General features: G+C 42.8%; 1 protein-coding gene across 1 annotated transcript in view; it reads left to right on the top strand.

Annotated features, from left to right (window-relative positions):
• Positions 1-1,736: 1,736 nt before the first annotated feature.
• The window catches only part of LOC147454594 (uncharacterized), a gene marked incomplete at its 5' end in the record, with an annotated part of 53,031 nt that continues 34,485 nt past the window's right edge, over positions 1,737-20,282 (top strand). The window contains 3 exons of the mRNA XM_086517058.1: positions 1,737-1,776; positions 3,552-3,950; positions 4,124-4,257. Of these exons, the coding sequence (XP_086373184.1) occupies positions 1,737-1,776; positions 3,552-3,950; positions 4,124-4,257 (573 nt within the window). The remainder of the gene's footprint in view (positions 1,777-3,551; positions 3,951-4,123; positions 4,258-20,282) is intronic.

The following is a 20,282-nucleotide window of genomic DNA, read 5'->3' on the forward strand; positions in this document are numbered from 1 at the left end:
CCTGGTAAGAGACATCCCACTCACCTCAAGAAATGTAAAGAAACGTTGCGTTGGATTACGAAAAAACCACTGGAAGCCCAAGGCTACTATGAAGGAAATGATCAAATCTGGGTGCCAAAATGTAAATTGTGCTCTTACTTGTCACCTGGCCCATGTGAGCCCAGTCCTGTGGCTCCAAAACGAATTCAAGATCGCGGAAAGGAAAAAATCACGGAATGCTAGACGCCCGCTCCAAAGCTAGTTTGGGTAGTAAAGAAAGAACGACTTGTTCCACTTAGCTCAGAAACAGGGAAGTCAAATGAAGCTTTGACACAACCTCCGCCTACCATTGTACATATCCATACAAACAAGGAAGAGTTTGCACCTCCTGTTGTAACTTCACCACCTACAATAACGTTGCAAATAAAATCATGGGAGAGTACCTTACTACCCTTGCAACTAGATGAAACACATAGGGTGGTCGAAAACTATTGGTTAAAGCCTTCACCCATAACAACTTGGAACAATTGATTTCAAAAGGTGATGACATCATTCCAAAAGGTATGATCTACCCAAGGAAGGGGGGAGTGTTTGCTAACATCCATCATTCACTTGCTTCCCTCTCAACCTTGCTCCCTGACGTCTCAATCAAAAACAAGATAAAAAAGTAAAGAGTAAGAGCCACCAAACAATAATGTGAAAACTTACAAGTTCTATACATAACACAAAATTATAAAAATACATTATGCACAAGAACACAACCCTTGTAATATTTGCACTCTAACCATCATCTATCTATGTGTACAGATATGGCTAGTATGCTAGAGTCATCCACTCCTGCCTTGGGTGAGAGGTACCTCCGTTACTTTTCACAAGTGTTTCACATGGTCTTTCTGGTGCTTGCGTGTGAATTTTGATTTGGTAGGTACGCTAGCATGTAAGAGGAATTTCGAGGAGTTAGAATGGTTGATACTTCTGACCGATCCATACTTAGTAGAGAGCATTTCTCCCATTGCACAAGCCTACCCTTTTGACCAAGATGACTATAGGCGTTTAGTGACCTTCTTAGTAAACATTGGTGCCTCTGATGAAGAAGAAGATTTACATGATTACACAAATGGCACATATGGTCTCACGGATGATGACTTTGTTTTTGTTGACGACGAGGATAGGGGTTTAGCCTTAGGGTTCCCTCCCAATCTCTACAATATCCTATTCCCTTGACTCTCTAGGGGGAGTGCAAATAATTAGGTTAGGGTTCCTTATGGTCTTTAATTGTGTTCAATAAGTGTTGGTACCTTTTCCCACTGATGTGCCTCTGGAAGGTGGATGTTTGGTGGTGACTATTGTGCAGTTTGTGACTACATAAGGATGCCTTTGAAAGACAACAACAATGGATGTTTACATGTTACAACGGATGTTTTCCATTATATCAAGTGTGCTACTTTATTTTATCTATGCTTCTACATTTACATGTTTGCATCTTGTCATTTAAATTCTAAAATGCATAAATGTGCGCTCCTTGCCGCACTGTCGAAGCAAGGGACTTGCCGATACACCGTGTGCGAGCCACAAATGGCTCCAAGCACACAACAAGACTAATCTAGCGAGCTCAAAAGAGGGCAATGGTGTGTCACTCACCGCTCTATGCTCCTGCCGTGGAGGATTCCTCGCCGCGATGAAGAAGAAGCTGCAGCCGTGCCGCGCTCAACCGCTTCGCCGCCGTCGTGCCTTCGTAATGCTCGATCGCACACACACTCTCCCTCTCTCTCTCTCTCTCTCTCTCTCTCTCTCTCACATGCACACACACACACGAGGAGGTGAAGAAGAAGAAGATGGAGATGGAGATGGAGCAAGAGCACTCTTCTATTGCACAAATGAGAGAATGAGTGAATTTTAGGTTTAGTTGGCTTTTATATGAGCTCACCCCATTCACACTTGGGCGCCCATGCTTAGCCAACTAATCCCTTGAATGTCCCAGTTAGAGTGCGCCTCTCATCGGCGATCACTCTTACCCTTTTCCTATTGGTCTGACAAGCCCGTTACCTGACTCTACCAAATACATAATACACGTCCGTAGGTGATGGGGTGTCCGTGAGCCGTGAGGGTTAACAATAAAATTTATGAAGTTGTGACATTGCCAATTTAGATGCTATAATTTTTTCAAACTTCGAGTACCTTGTTCTTCTCTTTGAGTTTGGTCTATTAGTTGGCTTTAAGTAGGTATCAAGACCTTAGGCTAAACTAGGCCACTTAATTGCTGACTTTAATTCCTAAATAGTCTATTATTGTAGTAACTTTAGTAATGTTTTAGGCTATGAGGATATACTTCTCTCTAGTTTATTCCACCTAAGTGTGACTTGTGTTATGGAAGCCCATGTGTTAAGCTGGTATTTGAGACCTCGAGTCTCCCGGCTAGTTTATGCTCAAGCTGGTATTTGAGACCTTGAGTCTCCCAGCTGCTGGTATTTGAGACCTCGAGTCCCCCAGCTACTTGTAGCAACTATGACAACCCAAAAAAAAAGAGAGAAAAAGACAAGAGAGAAAAAGACAAGAGAAAGCAAATAGCACAAACTTCCTTGTATTTTATGTGGATCACACTTAAGTGGTATAAGTGACAAGACCACTAGTCCTTAGACCCCGACGAGCATTCCTAAGGTTAACTACTCTTTAGTAGACATTTTTTAATTAACGTTGGTCAATCTACTTACTTTAGCCCTAGCTCTTGTGTACTTCTCTTAGAGTTGACCTAATAGATCCTAACTCAATTGCATTTTATTCAGGTACTACGCTTGTTCTAGTTGGCAATGTTACAATTCATGAATTTGTTTTTGCATTTTCTAGAATATCATGTATGCATCTCACTTATTGCACACATGTATATGCTGCCTTTGAGCTTTCACAATGTTGTTTTTCTTCAGACACATGTACTTCTATCCTGGATCCCGATGTTGCACTGTTATATTCCAAGGACGGAATCTACATCAGAAAGGGGGGCATGTTAACCACTGGCATCCACTTCTAGTAGTCATGAGCCGGGCTTGTCGGTTCACTAGGAAAAGGGTAAGAGTGATCGCCAATGAGAGACGCACTCTAACATGAACATTCAAGGGTTAGTTGGCTAAGTATGGGCGCACAAGTGTGAATGGGGCGAGCTCATATAAAAGTCACTTAAACCTAAAAATCATTCATTCTCTTATTTGTGCAATTGAAGAGTGCTCTTGCTCCATATCCATCTTCTTCTTCTTCATCTCCTTGTGTGTGTGTGTGTGTGTGTGTGTGTGTGTGTGTGTGTGTGTGTGTGTGTGTGTGTGTGAGAGAGAGAGAGAGAGAGAGAGAGAGAGATTGTGCATCGCGACGACTGCACGGCGGTTGAGCGCGGCATGGCGGTAGCTCCTTCTTCTTCACGACGAGGAATCCTCCACGAAGGCGAGCGTAGGGCGGTGAGTGACACACCCTTGCTCTCTTGAGCTTGCTAGATTAGTTTAGTTGTGTGCTTGGAGCCATTTGTGGCTCGCACATAGCGTATCGACAAGTCCCTTGCATTGACACGTGCGACAGATGCGCACAACTCTCTCTCTCTCTCCCCCTCTCTCTACCCCTCTGTCTCTATGCACACTCTATCTCTCCTTATCTCTCTATGTACACTCTTTGTCTCTCTCTCTCTCTCTCTCTCTCACTCTCTCTTTGTCTTTCTACTCCCCTCTCTCTATCTCTACACACACTCTCTCTCTCTCTCTCTCTCTCTCTCACACACACACACACACTCTCTCTCTCTCTCTATGCACACACTCAATCACTCACCCTCTTCTTATCTCTCTCTACCCCTCTCTCTCTATGTACACACACACACGCTCTCTATCTCTCCCCCCACTACCCTACTATACACTCTCTCTCTCTCTCTCTCTCTCTCTCTCTCTCTCTCTCTCTCTCTCTCTCTCTCTCTCTCTCTCTCTCTCTCTCTCTCTCTCATCGACCCCCTCTCTTCTCTACTTAAATCCATGCACCCCCCCTTTCCCACGTGCACACTCACACACAACCTACCTACCCCCTTGAGCTCCTACCCTCTCATCCCCCCTTGAGATCCTCCCTCTCGTCCCCCCTAAACCCCCGATTCCCACCCCCAAAACCTCGTTTATGCCACTCTCTCGCCATATCTCTCTACCCCTCTCTCTACGCACACTCTCCATCTCTCTCTTCTCTCTCTCTCTCTCTCTCTCTCTCTCTCTCTCTCTCTCTCTCTCTCTCTCTCTCTCTCTCTCTAAACCCATCACGCACGTGCGCACTTTCACACACACACACACACACACACACTCTCATACATTTTTGGGCGCATACGTGCGCGTGCGCACACACACACACACGCACACACACACCCTACCTAGCCCCTTGAGCTCCTACCCGGGTCCTACCCTCTCGTCTCTCCTTAACTCCTGATTCCCACCCCCCAAAACCCTGTTCGCGCCGCCCCCCCACCCCTTTCCCACCCAGTGCCCCCTCACCCCCCTTAACCCCATTTCCCACCCCCCCAACCCCCATACCCACCCTCCGTACCCCTCTTTGAAGCACACACACCCCTCCCTCTCTCTATCTCTCTCACTCTCAAGCACACACACAATACCCCTACCTCCCTCTCTCTTCCTCTCTCCCTCTCAAGCACACACACACACACACATACCCATGTTTCCCCCTCAACTTCAAATTTGTATCCAATCTTGTCTAAGATTAAGATAGTCTTTGTAGTTGTGGAAGCAAAAACATACAGGATCTTCTCTTTCGTGATCGCCTTGTATCCAATGGACTTCCCTCTGTACATGTTGATATATTCTCCTTGGGATATCCAATAGAGAGCTATGGATGTATCATGTGTCACGACATGTTTTGTTTTCAAACAATTGACTTGCCTGAGATGTTCTGAAGATGGAAATAGCCATGATTCAGGCACTCCATCTCTTTGGATAGAACTAGCTATCTTAGGTCCTTTCTCGCATAGATCAAAAGCCCTTTTGTAGAAACCAGAAGACTCTGAAGTCATATCAGACACGTAATCCTCAATGATAGGTTCTAGGATTTCCATAGGATTTGCTATAAGTTCTTGATTGATGCTCTTGTCTAATGAGACTCTACTCTCAGTCTCTTGTTAACCACCGGCGTCCACTTCTAGTAATCATGGGCCGGGCTTGTCGGTCCAATAGGAAAAGGGTAAGAGTGATCGCCGATGAGAGGCACACACTTACTGGAACATTCAAGGGTTAGTTGGCTAAGCATGGGTGCCCAAGCGTGAATGGGAGAGCTCACATAAAGTCACCTAAAGCTAAAAATCACTCATTCTCTCATTTGTGCAATTGAAGAGTGCTCTTGCTCCATCTCCACCTTCTTCTTCATCTCCTTGTGTGTGTGTATGCGAGAGAGAGAGAGAGAGAGAGAGAGAGAGAGAGAGAGAGAGAGAGAGAGAGAGAGAGCGATCGAGCTCGAATAGCACTCTATGCTGCTTTGTGGTGCAATATGAGATGTAGGAAAGGTAGAGAAAGAAGGTGCGTGGCTTGTTAAGAAGGATTTTTGAACTTTGTTTTTGCTGCAATGTATTGTTTTCTATTAATAAGGGTTAGTTTCTTGCTGTAAGGTACTGTTTTTTGTTGATAAGGGGTTAGCTTTAAGGTATCAGATCTATAATGTTAGATCTGTAAGGTATAGTAAGTAGATCTATTAGTTAATTAGTTGTTGTAGTACTGTGTTAGTGTGTAACAGTAGCCCTGTTCGTTGCTCAAAGAACACCCCTAGCACCTCAGTCCTAGATGGAGCATTTCTAAATGAGAACTGGGAGTATGAACTTCAAACGGAGACTCTTACCGACCTATACACAAGTCACACCTATCATGTGGGTTGGTTAGATGTCCTACAATCCACAATGGGTGCTACTAGCATAGAGGATCAACAACAAAGAGTTTGTGATGTTATCCATAGGGTTATTGAGCTAGAAACACAGAACAAAGGGATCCACATGCCTTCAACGGGTCTCATGAGATTCTTGGATACGGAGAAGGCTAGGCAACCAACCTTATCGCAAATGGAGACTCCCTCGGTAAGTCCGATGGATCCTACATATGTTATTTCTCCAGGGGTATCAGTACAATCTGAGACCACAAGTGATAGCTTTACCTTTCCGAGTTTAGCTCATCTCTCTTTTGATGACACCACGGCTACCATGTCTACCCAATGATGGGCATGCTAAGAAACATGCCATGGACCTCATTTGTTAGTAAAGCACCACTACATGGTAGCTCAATGCCTGCAACAGTACCTACAAGTGTGTACCAATCGTATACACCTATGGGTTCTCGATACTCATGTAGCAACCTATGCTCCACAACCACAATACCCAAGCTCTTATTTCAATGGGACCATACCGGCTAGCATTAGCATGTCACATCCGACGTCTGCTATGCTTAGGGCCACACATATGAACTTTGGGCCACCACATGGCACAACACCGTACCAAACTTGGAACCCAAGGGCTTCCTATGCGCCAAGCCCAAGGCCAATACCTACTCCACATGTAGTCTCTGGAGCGCCTTCACCCACGGTGCTTGCTCACTTAGGTGACTTGGCAACATTTGCTCAACCTATCGATCAATCTATTGCTGAGAATATGCGTAACACGCCTAATAGAGAGCCTAGAAGTAAGGTAGTACAAATAGCCAAGCTCACACAAAAATTTAGTGGAGACGGGGATGTGAGAAAGCATATCGAAGTGTTTGAACAAATATGCGATTCTAGGAGAACACAATGACTTGCATAAGAGTAATGCTTTAAGCCTAACCTTAAGTGTTAAGGCTGAGGATTGGTATAGAACCCTAAGGGTGGAAGATTAAAACGATTTACCCTACTCTTAGGAGACCGTTCTTAAAAGAATAAATACAAGAGGGAGTGCTTTGGGGTGTAGCCTCTCAGCTCTAGAAAACCCAATGAGAGGAAGGAGAGTCCGTGAGAGACTTTATTAGTCGCTTGAAGCATTTAAATTCTCGTTGTAATCCAAATGAGCACTTCAATAATAATCAATTGCTTGATAGATTCATTAGAGGATTACGACATGAGGATATCTACAATGGCCTAGTCGTTAGAGGTATCACCGCTTGCAAAGCAGTCACCACAATGCGATCCAATTGGAGGATAATTTAATGATTCAAGGAGAAAGAGTGTCAGTTGAGCCTAAATCTACTAGCTCACAAGCATCAAGCATCATCCAATGACCCTAAAGCCTATTGCTAACGAGCCAAAGATATCTGAGATGACTTTAGCAAATCTCACCAAGGCCATTCAAGAGAGTCTTAGAGACAATCGTGCTCCCGCAAAACAATCATATGTATCTAAGAAGGGAGCAACAATGGTGCTCAATATGCTATGGTCCACATAGTACCAGTGAATGCCCTACTTTACAGTAAAATTCAATGGGAATTGCAATGCCTGTGGAGGTATGGTCATCAAGCTAAGTATTAGATAGTATTTAAGCGTGAGATGGCCAATAGAACAACCTTAGCATGGACAGACACACCTCGAGTGCCACCATTGATGTCGGCCCCACCTCTTGAACAAACGTCACAATACATGGTCCCTAGGGCCCAACATGTTGTTCAAACAACACCCTTACCACCTCCAGTGCTAGGACCACAACCACCACATCCGAGAATCACTTCTGTGAATCAAGTGGGTTGTGAGTCATCTATTGCTTGTTTGGAAGGCTGTGAGGAAGATATAGACCCTAATATTGCCTATGGGATTGATGCGCTTGAAGAAAGTCCACAATACTACATGGAGGACTATTGGGGACAAGTAAACCTGTCTATCAAGTAGCTACTCTTGCTGTCAGTTACAGTGCCAAGAGACCACCTCTTCAATGCTATGAGTGTGGAGGTCCACATCGTGTGGCCGAGTGTCCTATTAGGCTACAAAAGAACGCCACACTAATGCAAACCAATCAAGCGAGCACGTCTATAATGCCGATACTCATATGTAATTGATGTGGCATAGATCATTTGATTGCCCAATGTCCGAATAATCCAAATGCACCGAAGATCACGCCATTAAACTTGATTGAGGTTACCGAGGAGCCATTAGAAAGTACACATGTGGTACCAGTAAACGTACTCACACGATCGATGCTCCACAAACAATATTATATTCTTGAAGAAAGAGACACGACATCAATTGCCCAATCTCAGAAGAAGAAGAAAACACAAAGGAAGAGATCGCAAAAAGCAGCGAAGTCAGACCCCAGTTGAAAGGCCAACATAGGGATTGGTGACGACCCCGTATATATGAACGATGCTGAAGAGGACTCTGATTCAGGTGAAACCATGGAGACCAAAATGACCACTAAGAAAGAAACCAACAAGGAAGATCGCCATGAGCGACAATGGCTAGGACCCAAGAAGAAGATAGGAACTTACCCAAACCCTACATAGGAGATCGAGTGAGTCAAGCAATTAAGGAGTTTGGTAGAATATACCCAAAGGGATCTAGAGCCAGCACCTAGGCAAATCCAAGTTACAGACACATTGTTTCCTACGCAACAACAACCTCACAAAGTCCATAGACCCCTAGCCATACCTAGTGTCATCCAAGAAGAAAGTGACTTAAAGTCATGGGAAAGTGGGCGTACTCACTTCTTGTTGGAAAGAATGTTTATAGAGGGACTACCTGACCCTATCGAAGAAATGGAGATCCCATATTTCCCACATCAAGGGATTGAAGCGAGGACCTCACCTTGGGACCACAACCACAGTAGTAAAGATGGCCAATGGGTCTATTGTTAAACGTATTGGGATGCTAGAAGATCTCAAGGTCTTTGGACATAAAATAAGAAATATCTTCATTATCATGGATTTCTCCAAGCACACTATGGCATTTGAGATGATCTTAGGATGTCCTTTCATGAGGGAAGCAAAAATGGTGCATGACTGGTCTAAAAACCATGTCTACTTGCAGTTCCAAGATTTTGTCATTCGAGTGGATCTTGTGATTGGTCGAGCACATTCTCTAGGAAACAGGTTTATAATTGATCATAGATCTGACACCACAGTTCACTCGGCCCCATTGCAGTATTGTTACATGTGTAAAGCGGACACTGATGTTGGGGAAGATTCTCCTTATATGGATGTACTACCTGGGATGACTGAGTCGGACAATGTGGATTGGGTCCACCTAGCAGCAACCATAGACACTTGGGAAAATAGGGGGACGACATGGGTAACACCTAAGGTGGATGAAATGCCACCACTCGTACCCTTAAATATGCTAGAAGCAATGCATATAGCTTCTGATGACCTACAAGATGAAGGTTTGACTGGCATTGGAACCATTAGCGTCTCACAAGACTATAGCCCACATGATTTAGGGTCGGAATCATCAATTGAAATTGACTCTGAGGAGGACAAAGAATCTGAGTTAAATCTTAGGGCAAATGTGGGGACAAACCATTCAGGGCCCAGTGGTACCCTAGATGACAATCTCTCCAAGGGAACATAAGACACAAGTAGCGATTCATCTAGTGACTTTTTACTAGATATTGGTCGTAATTGAAAATTAGACAAGAAGAGTAAGAGATATAAGAGATGACAATATTGAGAAAATGTACGTGCTAGAATAAATGGAAAGAAATCTATCGTAGAATGGCTTAATTATATAGGGGAAGAGCTTAAAATGATCCAAGCAAGAGTTGAGGCTCAAGAAAGACAACAATGTCTTAGACGCCAATGAGAGGCTAATCTGGGAATCTCAGAAGCGTTTTTTGAAGACACTGATGACGATTCATTGGAATCTGAGCCACCTCTACGATATCCAATTCACTTAAAAAGCGTACATGGGAGAATACTATATAACACATTATTGGATACAAGAGCTCAACATAATTTGTCATCCTATGGAGTTTGGTGTTAGCTAGGAAAACCACCCCTATCCACAAGCACCATCCCAAGTCAAGGGTGTCAATAAGAAGAAGACCACTGTTTTTGGAATCCTACACACTCATGTTATTTATGACAATGGAACCGTGGTTCAAAGCTTTTTGGTCATGCCTATAGGTACTATGGAGGGTAATATAAACCTGGGGTGAAAATGGATGTCTACAGTCAAATGTAATATCGATTGGGAGAACGGGAATATCACGACGCAGAAACCAACTCATGGATCTACGGCTCAAGGAATAACACCTGAAATCTCACCTCTTCATAACACACAAAACAACAAAATATTGCCAATCCAAAAAGTCACAACATCCTTGCCAGTAGCACAACCCTCTAAAGCTTCAACTTCCATGGCTACTACGGACAGTGTTACATCAAAGGCTCCACGTGCTATGACCAAGGGTACATATCAATGGGTCCCCAAGGTATCATAGGACCCCCCTATGGTTCAAGTTAATTCACAAAGGAAACCTCAAAGGAAGGCGTCCACTCAGGTTAAGAAGGTGAAAACCAAATCATGTTGGATTCCCAAACAATTAGAAGCTCAAGGCTACTATGATGGAAATGATCGAATTTGGGTACCTAAACATGAATCGTGTCCTTACCTATCCACTACAAAACCATGTGAGTCAAACCTTGTGATGCCAAAGCCGATGGAAGACCGTGGGAAGGGAAAGATCATAGAATGCTACACGCCTACTCCAGAGCTAGTTTGGGTTCCAAGGCAAAACCAATCTATTCGGCTTAGCTCAGGAAAGGGGGAGTTCCATGAAGCTTCTAGCTCCTCATGTAATGCATCCATAGGGGTAAAAGCTTATACACAACCTCCACCTACCATAGGCAGCCTCCATGAAGCTACAAAAGATTCGACACCTCCCATTGTTCAGTTATTACCTGAAATTGGAATAACTGGTTCCAAAAGGCGACGACATCGTTCCAAAAGGTATGATCTACCTAAGAAAGGGGGGAGTCTTCATCCACGTCAGCCTATAGAATTATTTCCCTCTTACCCTTCTTTCCCGGACCTTTGAGCTTTTTGATTTTAGGGATTGTATATATATAGATATATATTAACTAACCACCCTAGTTTAAAACCAAACAAAAAACATAAAATAAAAAAATAGTAAAGAGCAAGAGCAATTAGCAAACAAGTGTGCACAATACTAGTCAAAATCATTGACCCAGACCTACACATATCACATCAGGAACATTGAAACAGAAACCTATGTCATCAAACACCTAACCATCCTCTATTTGTGTTCACAGATATGGCTGATTCTTACAAATATTCTTTTTACCTGTCCCAAGTAATGCATTTATGTTACCCTCATATTTCCTTTGAATGGGATTCGGTTGAAACACTCACCTCCTATGAGAGAACTGTTGAGGAGTTAGAGTGGCTGGTCCGCCTCTTGATTACGATGGATCCCTATTCTATCCAAGAAGTTTGCCCAATGGCCCAAGTTTACCCTTTTGCCCAGGTGGAGTATGCACGCCTAGTGACATTCCTAATATTATTATGCACTGAAGAAGAAGAAGAGGACGATAATGGGGTGATTGGATAGACGAGACACACGGCCTTACTGAAGAGGATTACACATACCTTGATGACGAGGATAGGGGTTTAGCCTTAGGGTTGTCTCCCCATCTCTACAATATCTTGCTCCCTTGACTCTCGGGGGGGGGGGGTGTAAATAATTAGGTTAGGGTTCCTTATGTTGTTTGATTGTGTTCAATAACGGTTGGTGTCTTTTCCCACTAATGTGCCTCTGGAAGGTGGATGTTTGGTGGTGACTATTGTGCAGTTTGTGACTACATAAGGATGCCTTCGAAGGACAACGACAATGGATGTTTACATGTTACAACAGATGTTCTCCATTATATTAGGTGTACTACTTCCTTTTATCTATGCTTTCCACAGTTACATGTTTGCATCTTGTAATTTGAGTTTCTAACAATGCATAAAATTTATGAAGTTGTGACATTGCCAATTTAGGTGCTATAATTTTTTCAAACTTCTAGTACCTTGTTCTTCTCTTTGAGTTTGGTCTATTAGTTGGCTTTAAGTAGGTATCAGGACCTTACGCTAAACTAAGCCACTTAATTACCGACTTTAATTCCTAAATAGTCTATTAATTGGAGTAACTTTAGTAATGTTTTAAGTTATGAGGATATAGTTCTCTCTACCTTATTCCACCTAAGTGTGACTTGTGTTGCGGAAGTCCATGTTTTAAGCTGGTATTTGAGACCTTGAGTCTCTCGGCTAGTTTATGCTCAAGCTGGTATTTGAGACCTCGAGTCTCCCAGTTGTGGGTATTTGAGACCTCAAGTCCCCCAGCTACCTGTAGCAGCTATGACAACAACAAAAAAGAAAAAGAAAAAGAAAAAGAAAAAAAAAAAAGAGAAAGCAAATAGCACAAACTTCCTTGTATTTTATGTTGATCACACTTAAGTGGTATAAGTGACAAGATCACTAGTCTTTAGACCTCGACGAGCATTCCTAGGGTTAACTACTCTTTAGTCGACATTTTTAAATTATTTTGGTCAATCTAGTACTTAATTTAGCCCTAGCTCTTGTGTACTTCTCTTAGAGTCAACCTAATAGATCTTAACTCAATTGCATTTCATTCACGTACTACGCTTGTTTTAGTTGACAATGTTACAATTCATGAATTTTTTTGCATTTCCTAGAATATCATGTATGCATCTCACTCATTGCACGCCTACACATGCTACCTTTGAGCTTTCACAATGTTGTTTTTCTTCTGCTACATGTACTCCTATCGTGGATCTTGATGCTGCACTGTTATATTCCGAGGGTGGAATCTATATCAGAAAGGGAGGCATGTTAACCACCGGTGTCCACTTCTAGTAGTCATGGGCCGAGCTTGTCGGTCCAATAGGAAAAGGGTAAGAGTGATCACTGAATAGAGGCGCACTCTAACTGGAACATTCAAGGGTTAGTTGGCTAAGCACGGGCGCCCAAGTGTGAATGTGCGAGCTCATATAAAAGTCACCTAAACCAAAAAATCACTCAATCTCTCATTTGTGCAATTGAAGAGCGCTCTTGCTCCATCTCCATCTTCTTCTTCATCTCCTTGTGTGTGTGTGTATGAGAGAGAGAGAGAGAGAGAGAGAGAGAGAGAGAGAGAGAGAGATGGCGGTTGAGCGCGGCACGGCAGTAGCTCCCTCTTCTTCACGGCAAGGAATCCTCCACGAAGGCGAGCGTAGGGCGGTGAGTGACACACCCTTGCTCTCTTGAGCTTGCTAGATTAATTTGGTTGTGTGCTTGCAGCCATTTGTGGCTTGCACACAATGTACGGCAAGTCCCTTGCTTTGACACGTGCGACAGCTGCGCACATCTCTCTCTCTCTCTCTCTCTCTCTCTCTCTCTCTCTCTCTCTCTCTCTCTCTCTCTCTCTCTCTGACCTTCCAGATCTTAAAAGCATGAAATAAGGAACAAGCTGAGTGTTTGTTCAAACCCAACCTATTACCTGTTTATGCTCTCTTTTAAAACTGCAAAAACGCTTTTCAACTTATCCAGAAGCTGTTGAACTTCTTTGAATCTTGTGTTATTTGCTAGAACTTGTGTAAAATCTGTGTATACTCCCAAACAATCAAAAATTTTAAGCAAACCTGCAAAATAAGCTCTTCTTTCAAATTGAAGTTGTCAGCTCTTGAATGGTATGTTTTTAGGAAATGTTATGTTGGAACCCCAACTCTGTTTTGTTTCTAAGGTCTTATCTCAATTGTTCCAAGTGGTCAAAGTAGAAAAAATTCAGAACTATGTCCAAAACTTTGACTGTTTTCTTCCAGAACTGCCAAAAAACTAGTATCAGACACCCCTAAATGAAAATTCAAATTTGAGGCCTTAAACGATGTTTTTTTAAACCCTTAAATGAACGGGTTGCCATATGCATTCCTTTAATTCAAGTGTTACTCTAAGATCTATAGAGCCGCTTGCAAGCTACATTTTGATGAAAATAGTTTTCCAATCGGAGTCCGTATGTGAAAGTTATGGTCGTTTTTGTGAAAACTAGTTTTGTGATTAAATATCTAATATCTAACCAACCCAAATGATTTTCTCATATTAAACCGATCATTTACTATGGGATAATAAATGGGAACAAGGGTAGAATATAAACATGTGCTTACGGATCTATCTCAACACGGGGCCAATTGTAAAGGGGCCCAAATGAGAGATGGTCTGTCAAAGAGCAAGGTTAACTAATGAAGCTTAAAAGACCTTAGGGTTAGGTTCATTAAAGACCTCCAATGGTTAGTATTAAAAGTCCTTTGACCTTAAGCAAACTAGGGTTGAGCTTGAGGTGGGAACCCGACCTAAACTTAAGGAAGCTAGGGCTGTGCTTGAGGTGGGAACTCCACCTAAGGTGCTTGTCATGCTTGATGACTAAGGTACTTGAGGTACTTGTCACATTTAATGAGGAAGTTTCTTGAGAAGCTTCCTATGTATGGGGGGTAAGATGCTTGAGTAAAAAAGAGAACCTACACAATTAATGAGGAAGTTGCTTTAGAAACTTCCTATGCATAAACATCTCAAAGTTAGGGGAATTCTAAAAGAGCACATGGGACACATGTCAGACTCTCACTAAGCTTAACCACATGGTGTGCTTGAATGCTATTGGTTGGGCTAAAGAGGGGTCCAATGAGCTTCTACTTCCATCTAACAAATATCTAGATATTTTCAAGCTCTCTCTCTCTAAGGGGTAAGGAGGACACTTTTCAAAAGACTACCCATGTACTTGATTGCATACTGCATGTGATTGGCTAGGGGGAGAGGGGTCTAATGAGCTTGCAACATGCAGAAAGGTCACCACTCGCCCAAAGCAAGGAGGGGGGAGAGGGGGGGGGGGGGGGGGGGGGGGGGACTAGGGGGACATACTCCACACACACACTCATTTGCAAGGCCATTCTCACTTGGTGAAAGTTGAGGAACACCACCTCCTTCTCCAAGCTTGTGAGAGTGAAAGCCTACACCAACACTCTTGGCTATGGAATGCAAATCCAACCAAGAGTCATGCTTCAATGCTTAAGCTTGCCATCTTCTCCATCTTCATTACTATGCTTTTATGTATGCTAGCAAGAAGAGTAATGATAAGTGATGAACTATTTCTTTCTCCTATGGAATGTTTCTTCTTCCTCTTCCTTATCCTCATTCCCCGCTAGCTCTCTCCACCTTCGAAGTTGTTTCAGGCCTTGGGACCGAGGCTTGGGATAGTTAATGTTTTCTTCAAGTTTATGTTATGCTTGTGATGCATAAAGCTTTCCATCTTCATTGCATCACCTAAGTTACAAGGAACACAAAGATTGTATTGTACCAAGTCTCTCTTGATGGGAGAAACTATAATACAAATGCCTATTGGAGGGGGGACCGGCTCCATATGAATCTGGTCCTCAACTATTGTCATGTTCTCTCTCTCTCTTGCAAAAGTATTGTTCATGCCAAGTTAACTAAGTACCATGTTGATGTTGCTACCATCAATTAACTTCAACCACTATGCTAAAAAAGAATCTCTCAAAAGTGCTTCACCTAATTTCCTAAATTCCGCTACTCTCAAAGTTCATAGGCAATTTCCAGTACATTGGTATTAGAGCATTTGGTTTCTCTTTTCTTGCTTAAGAAGAGAGGTCCTTAAGTAGCCTATTAATGGTTTTTTTTGTTAATTATATTAGGGTAAGTGGTTATGGGATCTATTATCGGTTTTGTTCAGCCCACTATGTGGGATATCATGCACACCTCGGGAGCTTTGATCTTAATAATGGAGTCTTTTTAGAATTTCCTATGGCTTTACCATTATTGAGCCATAAGAAGTCCGAAAGGAGCTATCCCTCACAACTTCGCTATGTTACACTCACTCCACTACTCTCTATAATTAACCAATTCAAGCCGTGGGTGTAGATACTTAAGTACCTATTTTCAAAGGCTAAGAGGAGTAGCAACTAAGGTTTTGAATTGCCAAAGCATACACTAAGTAAACACATAAGTTTAATTAGCATGGCTTACAATAACCAAGATAGGAGAATGAACATTGATAACTTTGACTTTGCACATGAAGGTGCCAATGATGATGCCCCCATGTTTGTTAATTATCTTGTCACTAGGTTGCACAAGCTATGGGCAACCCCACTTTGCAAGCCGAAGTTACTCAACAACTTCGTGCTTATGGGATTTCCTTTCCTCTCCAAGAGGAGAGAGATCTTACAAGGCCTCTTGAAGAGACCCCCAAAAGAAGACTCTCTCCCATACTAGAGGAGGAATCCAAAGATCAAGAAAGCAATGAATCCCTAAATTCCTCCAAAGATGTGGCCCCACGAAGAAGAAGGACTAAACGATCACCAACTCCTCCCAAGAGGAAACGGTTAACCCATAGTCCTTCTCCTCGTCACTCCAAAAGGGAAGAGAGGAACCAAGGAAGAAAAGGGCAAGAAAGAGGTCACCCTCTTCTCCTTCTTCTTCACCTTCCTCCTCTACTGATGAAAGCTATGGCTATTCTCCTAGAGAATATAAGAGGGGAGGACATCGCAAATCTTAGCCTGCATGGCGAAGGTCACAAAAGCTCCAGAAGTTCAAAGAGGGAGGAAAGAGTATCTGTTTTCTCACCTATGATGGCACCTTTGGTGCTACCGACAAAGTATTGGCCTTCATCCAACAATTTGATGCGGCCTTTGGAGACGAGGGCTTCACGGAGTGCTCCAAGCTGCGCCATGTAGCTATGCACTTTCAAAAATCGGCTCGTCAATGGTGGGCTAGCCTTCGAGGCAATGGTGAAGCCCCAAAGACATGGAAAACTCTACGAGTTTCCATCATGAAGCAATTCCTTGCAAGTGATGCAAAGGACAAAGTGCTCACCGAATGGCGGAGTTTAAGGCTTCTCTCTCATGAGTCTATCCACAAATATGTAGACAAGTTTTGGGATTTACATATCAAGGCTATTGTCTTTCAAAAGATAGGCTTTGCTGAGTAAAAACAACAATTCTGTGCGGGATTGCCTGAAGAGATGGCCAAGTATGTCAACTCTCAATGGCCTGACTCTATCAGCGAAGTAATCCACCATACCATGGTTGCTTCACACATCAATTTCCAACAAGGGGTTAGACGCAATATCAAACCCATGGAAAATAAAGACAAAAGTGATGCAAAGGGACGAATTAATGCCCAAACTTTTTACCACGGCCATTCCACCACCAACAACAACAATCGGTCCAAGGAGAAAGGAGTTTACAAAGGTAAAAATAAACTCTCTCCTGAAGAGCTTGAAACTTTCCGCAAGGATCACAAATGTTTTAAGTGTGGGGAGCAAGGACATGGCTATCATTTTTGCCCCAAAAGAAATGCTCGCAATGAGTTTCCTAGAGCTTCCACTATCAAAGCTCCAAAAGAGGATACTCATTGCAAAGGATCACCTCTATCCTATGCTTGGGGAATGGTAATGGAGCATGATGCTTTCATCTTGTTTGACCCTGGTTCTACTCTCAACTTCATATCAATGGAGTTGGCCACCAAGTTGGGCATTCAAGCTTTTGAGATGGGAGATGTTGTAACTGCCGATGCCACTTTCAACGGACAACAAGCCTCCATTACTCCCTTGATTGGGAAGGAGGCTTTATGTCCAAAGCTATGTCGACAAAGAAAACTCCTTCATCTCTCCTCTCCAACATGAGGATGCTATCCTAGGGATACCATGGTTCAACCGCATGGCTGCCAACATGAAGTTCCCTGAAAGGAGAATCTACTTCACCTACAGGGGAAAGAAGATGTACATAGATGCTAATGAGTCTGGTCGTACTATACCACTTGTAAATCCTCTCGCCCTTGATAAATCAATGAAAAGCTCAGTTTTTGAGTACATGATTTTTGTCAAAGAATCCTTAAAAGGTCCTAATGTTTCATCAAAGGTGAATGGTAGGAATGAAGAAGAGTTAGACTTGTCTAACTTTCTAAAAGGATTCCAAGATGTGTTCATTGATGATATCCCTATGGACTTACCTCCAAAACGAGGAGATGATGACCATCGATTTGAGCTCCTATCAGGAAGCTCACCGCGTAACAAACCTCCCTATCGAGTTTCACAAGCTCAACAAGAGGAGATCATGAGGCAAGTACAAGAATTGGTAGACAAAGGAATGTGAGGCCTAGCTCCTCTCCCTTTTGCTCTCCAATCCTTTTAGTGCAAAAGAAAGATGGTACATACCGCATGTGTGTGGACTATGGTGCACTAAACCATATCACTATCAAAAAAATATTTCCCATACCTCGGGTAGAAGATCTGTTTGATAAGCTACAAGGCTCTACCTACTTATTTAGGATTGACCTTGAAAGTGGCTACCATCAAATAAGGATAGTGAATGAAGATATCCTAAAGACCGCGTTTCGTACAACGTTTGGCCTTTATGAATATCTAGTCATGCCTTTTGGCTTGACTAATGCACCAGCTGCATTCAATCGATTAATGGAGAAAATGTTTAGACCCTACTGCAAATTCATTGGAGTGTTCTTTGATGATATCATCATCTACTCCAATTCCTTGGAGGAACACAAGCAACATCTCCAAGTGATTTTTCAAGCATTAAGGGAGAATAAGCTTTTTCTAGATCAAAAGAAGTGAATTTTTCCTTCAAGAGATTCAATACTTAGGTCATATTATCTCTTGAGATGATATCTGTATGGATCCATCAAAGTTGGAGGTAATAAAAGCATGGGCCTAATCCAAGGAATCTACACGAGCTAAGAAGATTTATTGGTATGTGTGCATACTATAGACGCTTCATAGAAAAATTCTCTCAAATAGTAGGACCATTACATGACTTAACAAAAAAAAACATTAAGGATTCATGGACTGCTAAGGAGCAAAGTGCTTTTGACAAGCTCAAAGAGAAGCATATCTCCCAACCAGTCCTTATGATTCCAGATCTCTCAAAGCCATTTGAGGTCCAATGTGATGCTTGTGGTGATTGCCTTGGAGCAGTCTTGCTACAAGAAGGGCATGCCATAGCATATGAGAGCCGAAGGCTCAACACGGATGAACGGGTCTTGTAATGGAATTGGCCTATTTAATTTGAGAGTAGCGGAAATTAATGAGAGTACTTTTGAGAAATGACTTTGTGAGCATAGCGGGTGAACATAATTGAAGATAGCAACATAATCATAGCAATTAGTTAACTTGGCATGAACAATACTTTTGCAAGAGAGAGAATTTAGAGAACATGACAACAATTGAGGACTGGATTTATGTGGAGCCGGTCCCCCCTCCAATAGGCATTTGTATTATGATTTCTCCCATTAAAAGAGACTTGTTACGATACAATCTTTGTGTTTCTTGTGACCTAGGTGATGCAATGAAGATGGAAAGCTTCATGCATCACAAACATTACATAAAATTGAAGAAAGCTTTAACTATCCCAAGCCTCAGTCCCAAGACCTCAAACACCTTCGAAGGTGGAGAGAGCTAGCAGGGAATGAGGGTAGGGAAGAGGAAGAAGAAACATTTCGTAGGAGAAAGAATTAGTTCCTCACTTATCATAACTCTTGTTGCTAGCATACATAATAGCATAGTAATGAAGAAGAAGGAGATGGCAAGCTTAAGCATTGAAGCATGGCTCTTGGTTGGATTTGCACTCCATATCCAAGAGTGTTGGTGTAGGCTCTCAACCTCTACTTGCTTGGAGAAGGAGAGGGAGATCTTGCACTTTGTATAGCACACAATGAGAGTGTTTGTGAGTGTGTGTGGGTGAGTATACCCCCTAAGCAACCCCCTAGCTTGCTTGGGTCCACCCCCCCTTGTAGCTCATGCTTGAAGCTCATTGGACCCCTCCAGGCCTAGCCAATCACAAGTAGAGGCATTACAAGCAGCAAGGGTATCCTTGAGACAAGTGTCCCCCTTTCCCCTTTGAGAGAGAGGGCTAGATAAATGCTAAATTATTTAATTAAATCTCCTAAATTATTATTGGACCCCTTGGGTGGCCAACCAATAGGCTTCAGGCACACCATGAGGGCAACATGAGGAGGAACTTGACAAGTGTCCCTTTTGCTTTATTTGTACCATGCATGCCTTGTGTGAGTGTGTGGGTGTTCTCTCGCATCCCCCCTCATGTAGGGCTCACCCCCTCCTTGTAGGGATTGAATCTTTGACTTTTTGACACCTCAAGCCCCTCATGCATAGGCCCAGTTCCCACCACAAGCTTGGCTCATAAGCACTTTAAGCTTGGGCTGGGTTCTCACCTCGGGGTTCTCACCTCAAGTGCAACCTTAGCATCTCAAGCATGTCAAGCACCTCAAGCATCTCAATAATTAAGAACCTCAAGCATCTCAAGCACCTCAAT

This window comes from Adiantum capillus-veneris, chromosome 7 (assembly GCF_014529385.1).
Source record: "Adiantum capillus-veneris isolate H3 chromosome 7, ASM1452938v2, whole genome shotgun sequence".
Lineage (NCBI taxonomy): Eukaryota > Viridiplantae > Streptophyta > Polypodiopsida > Polypodiales > Pteridaceae > Adiantum > Adiantum capillus-veneris.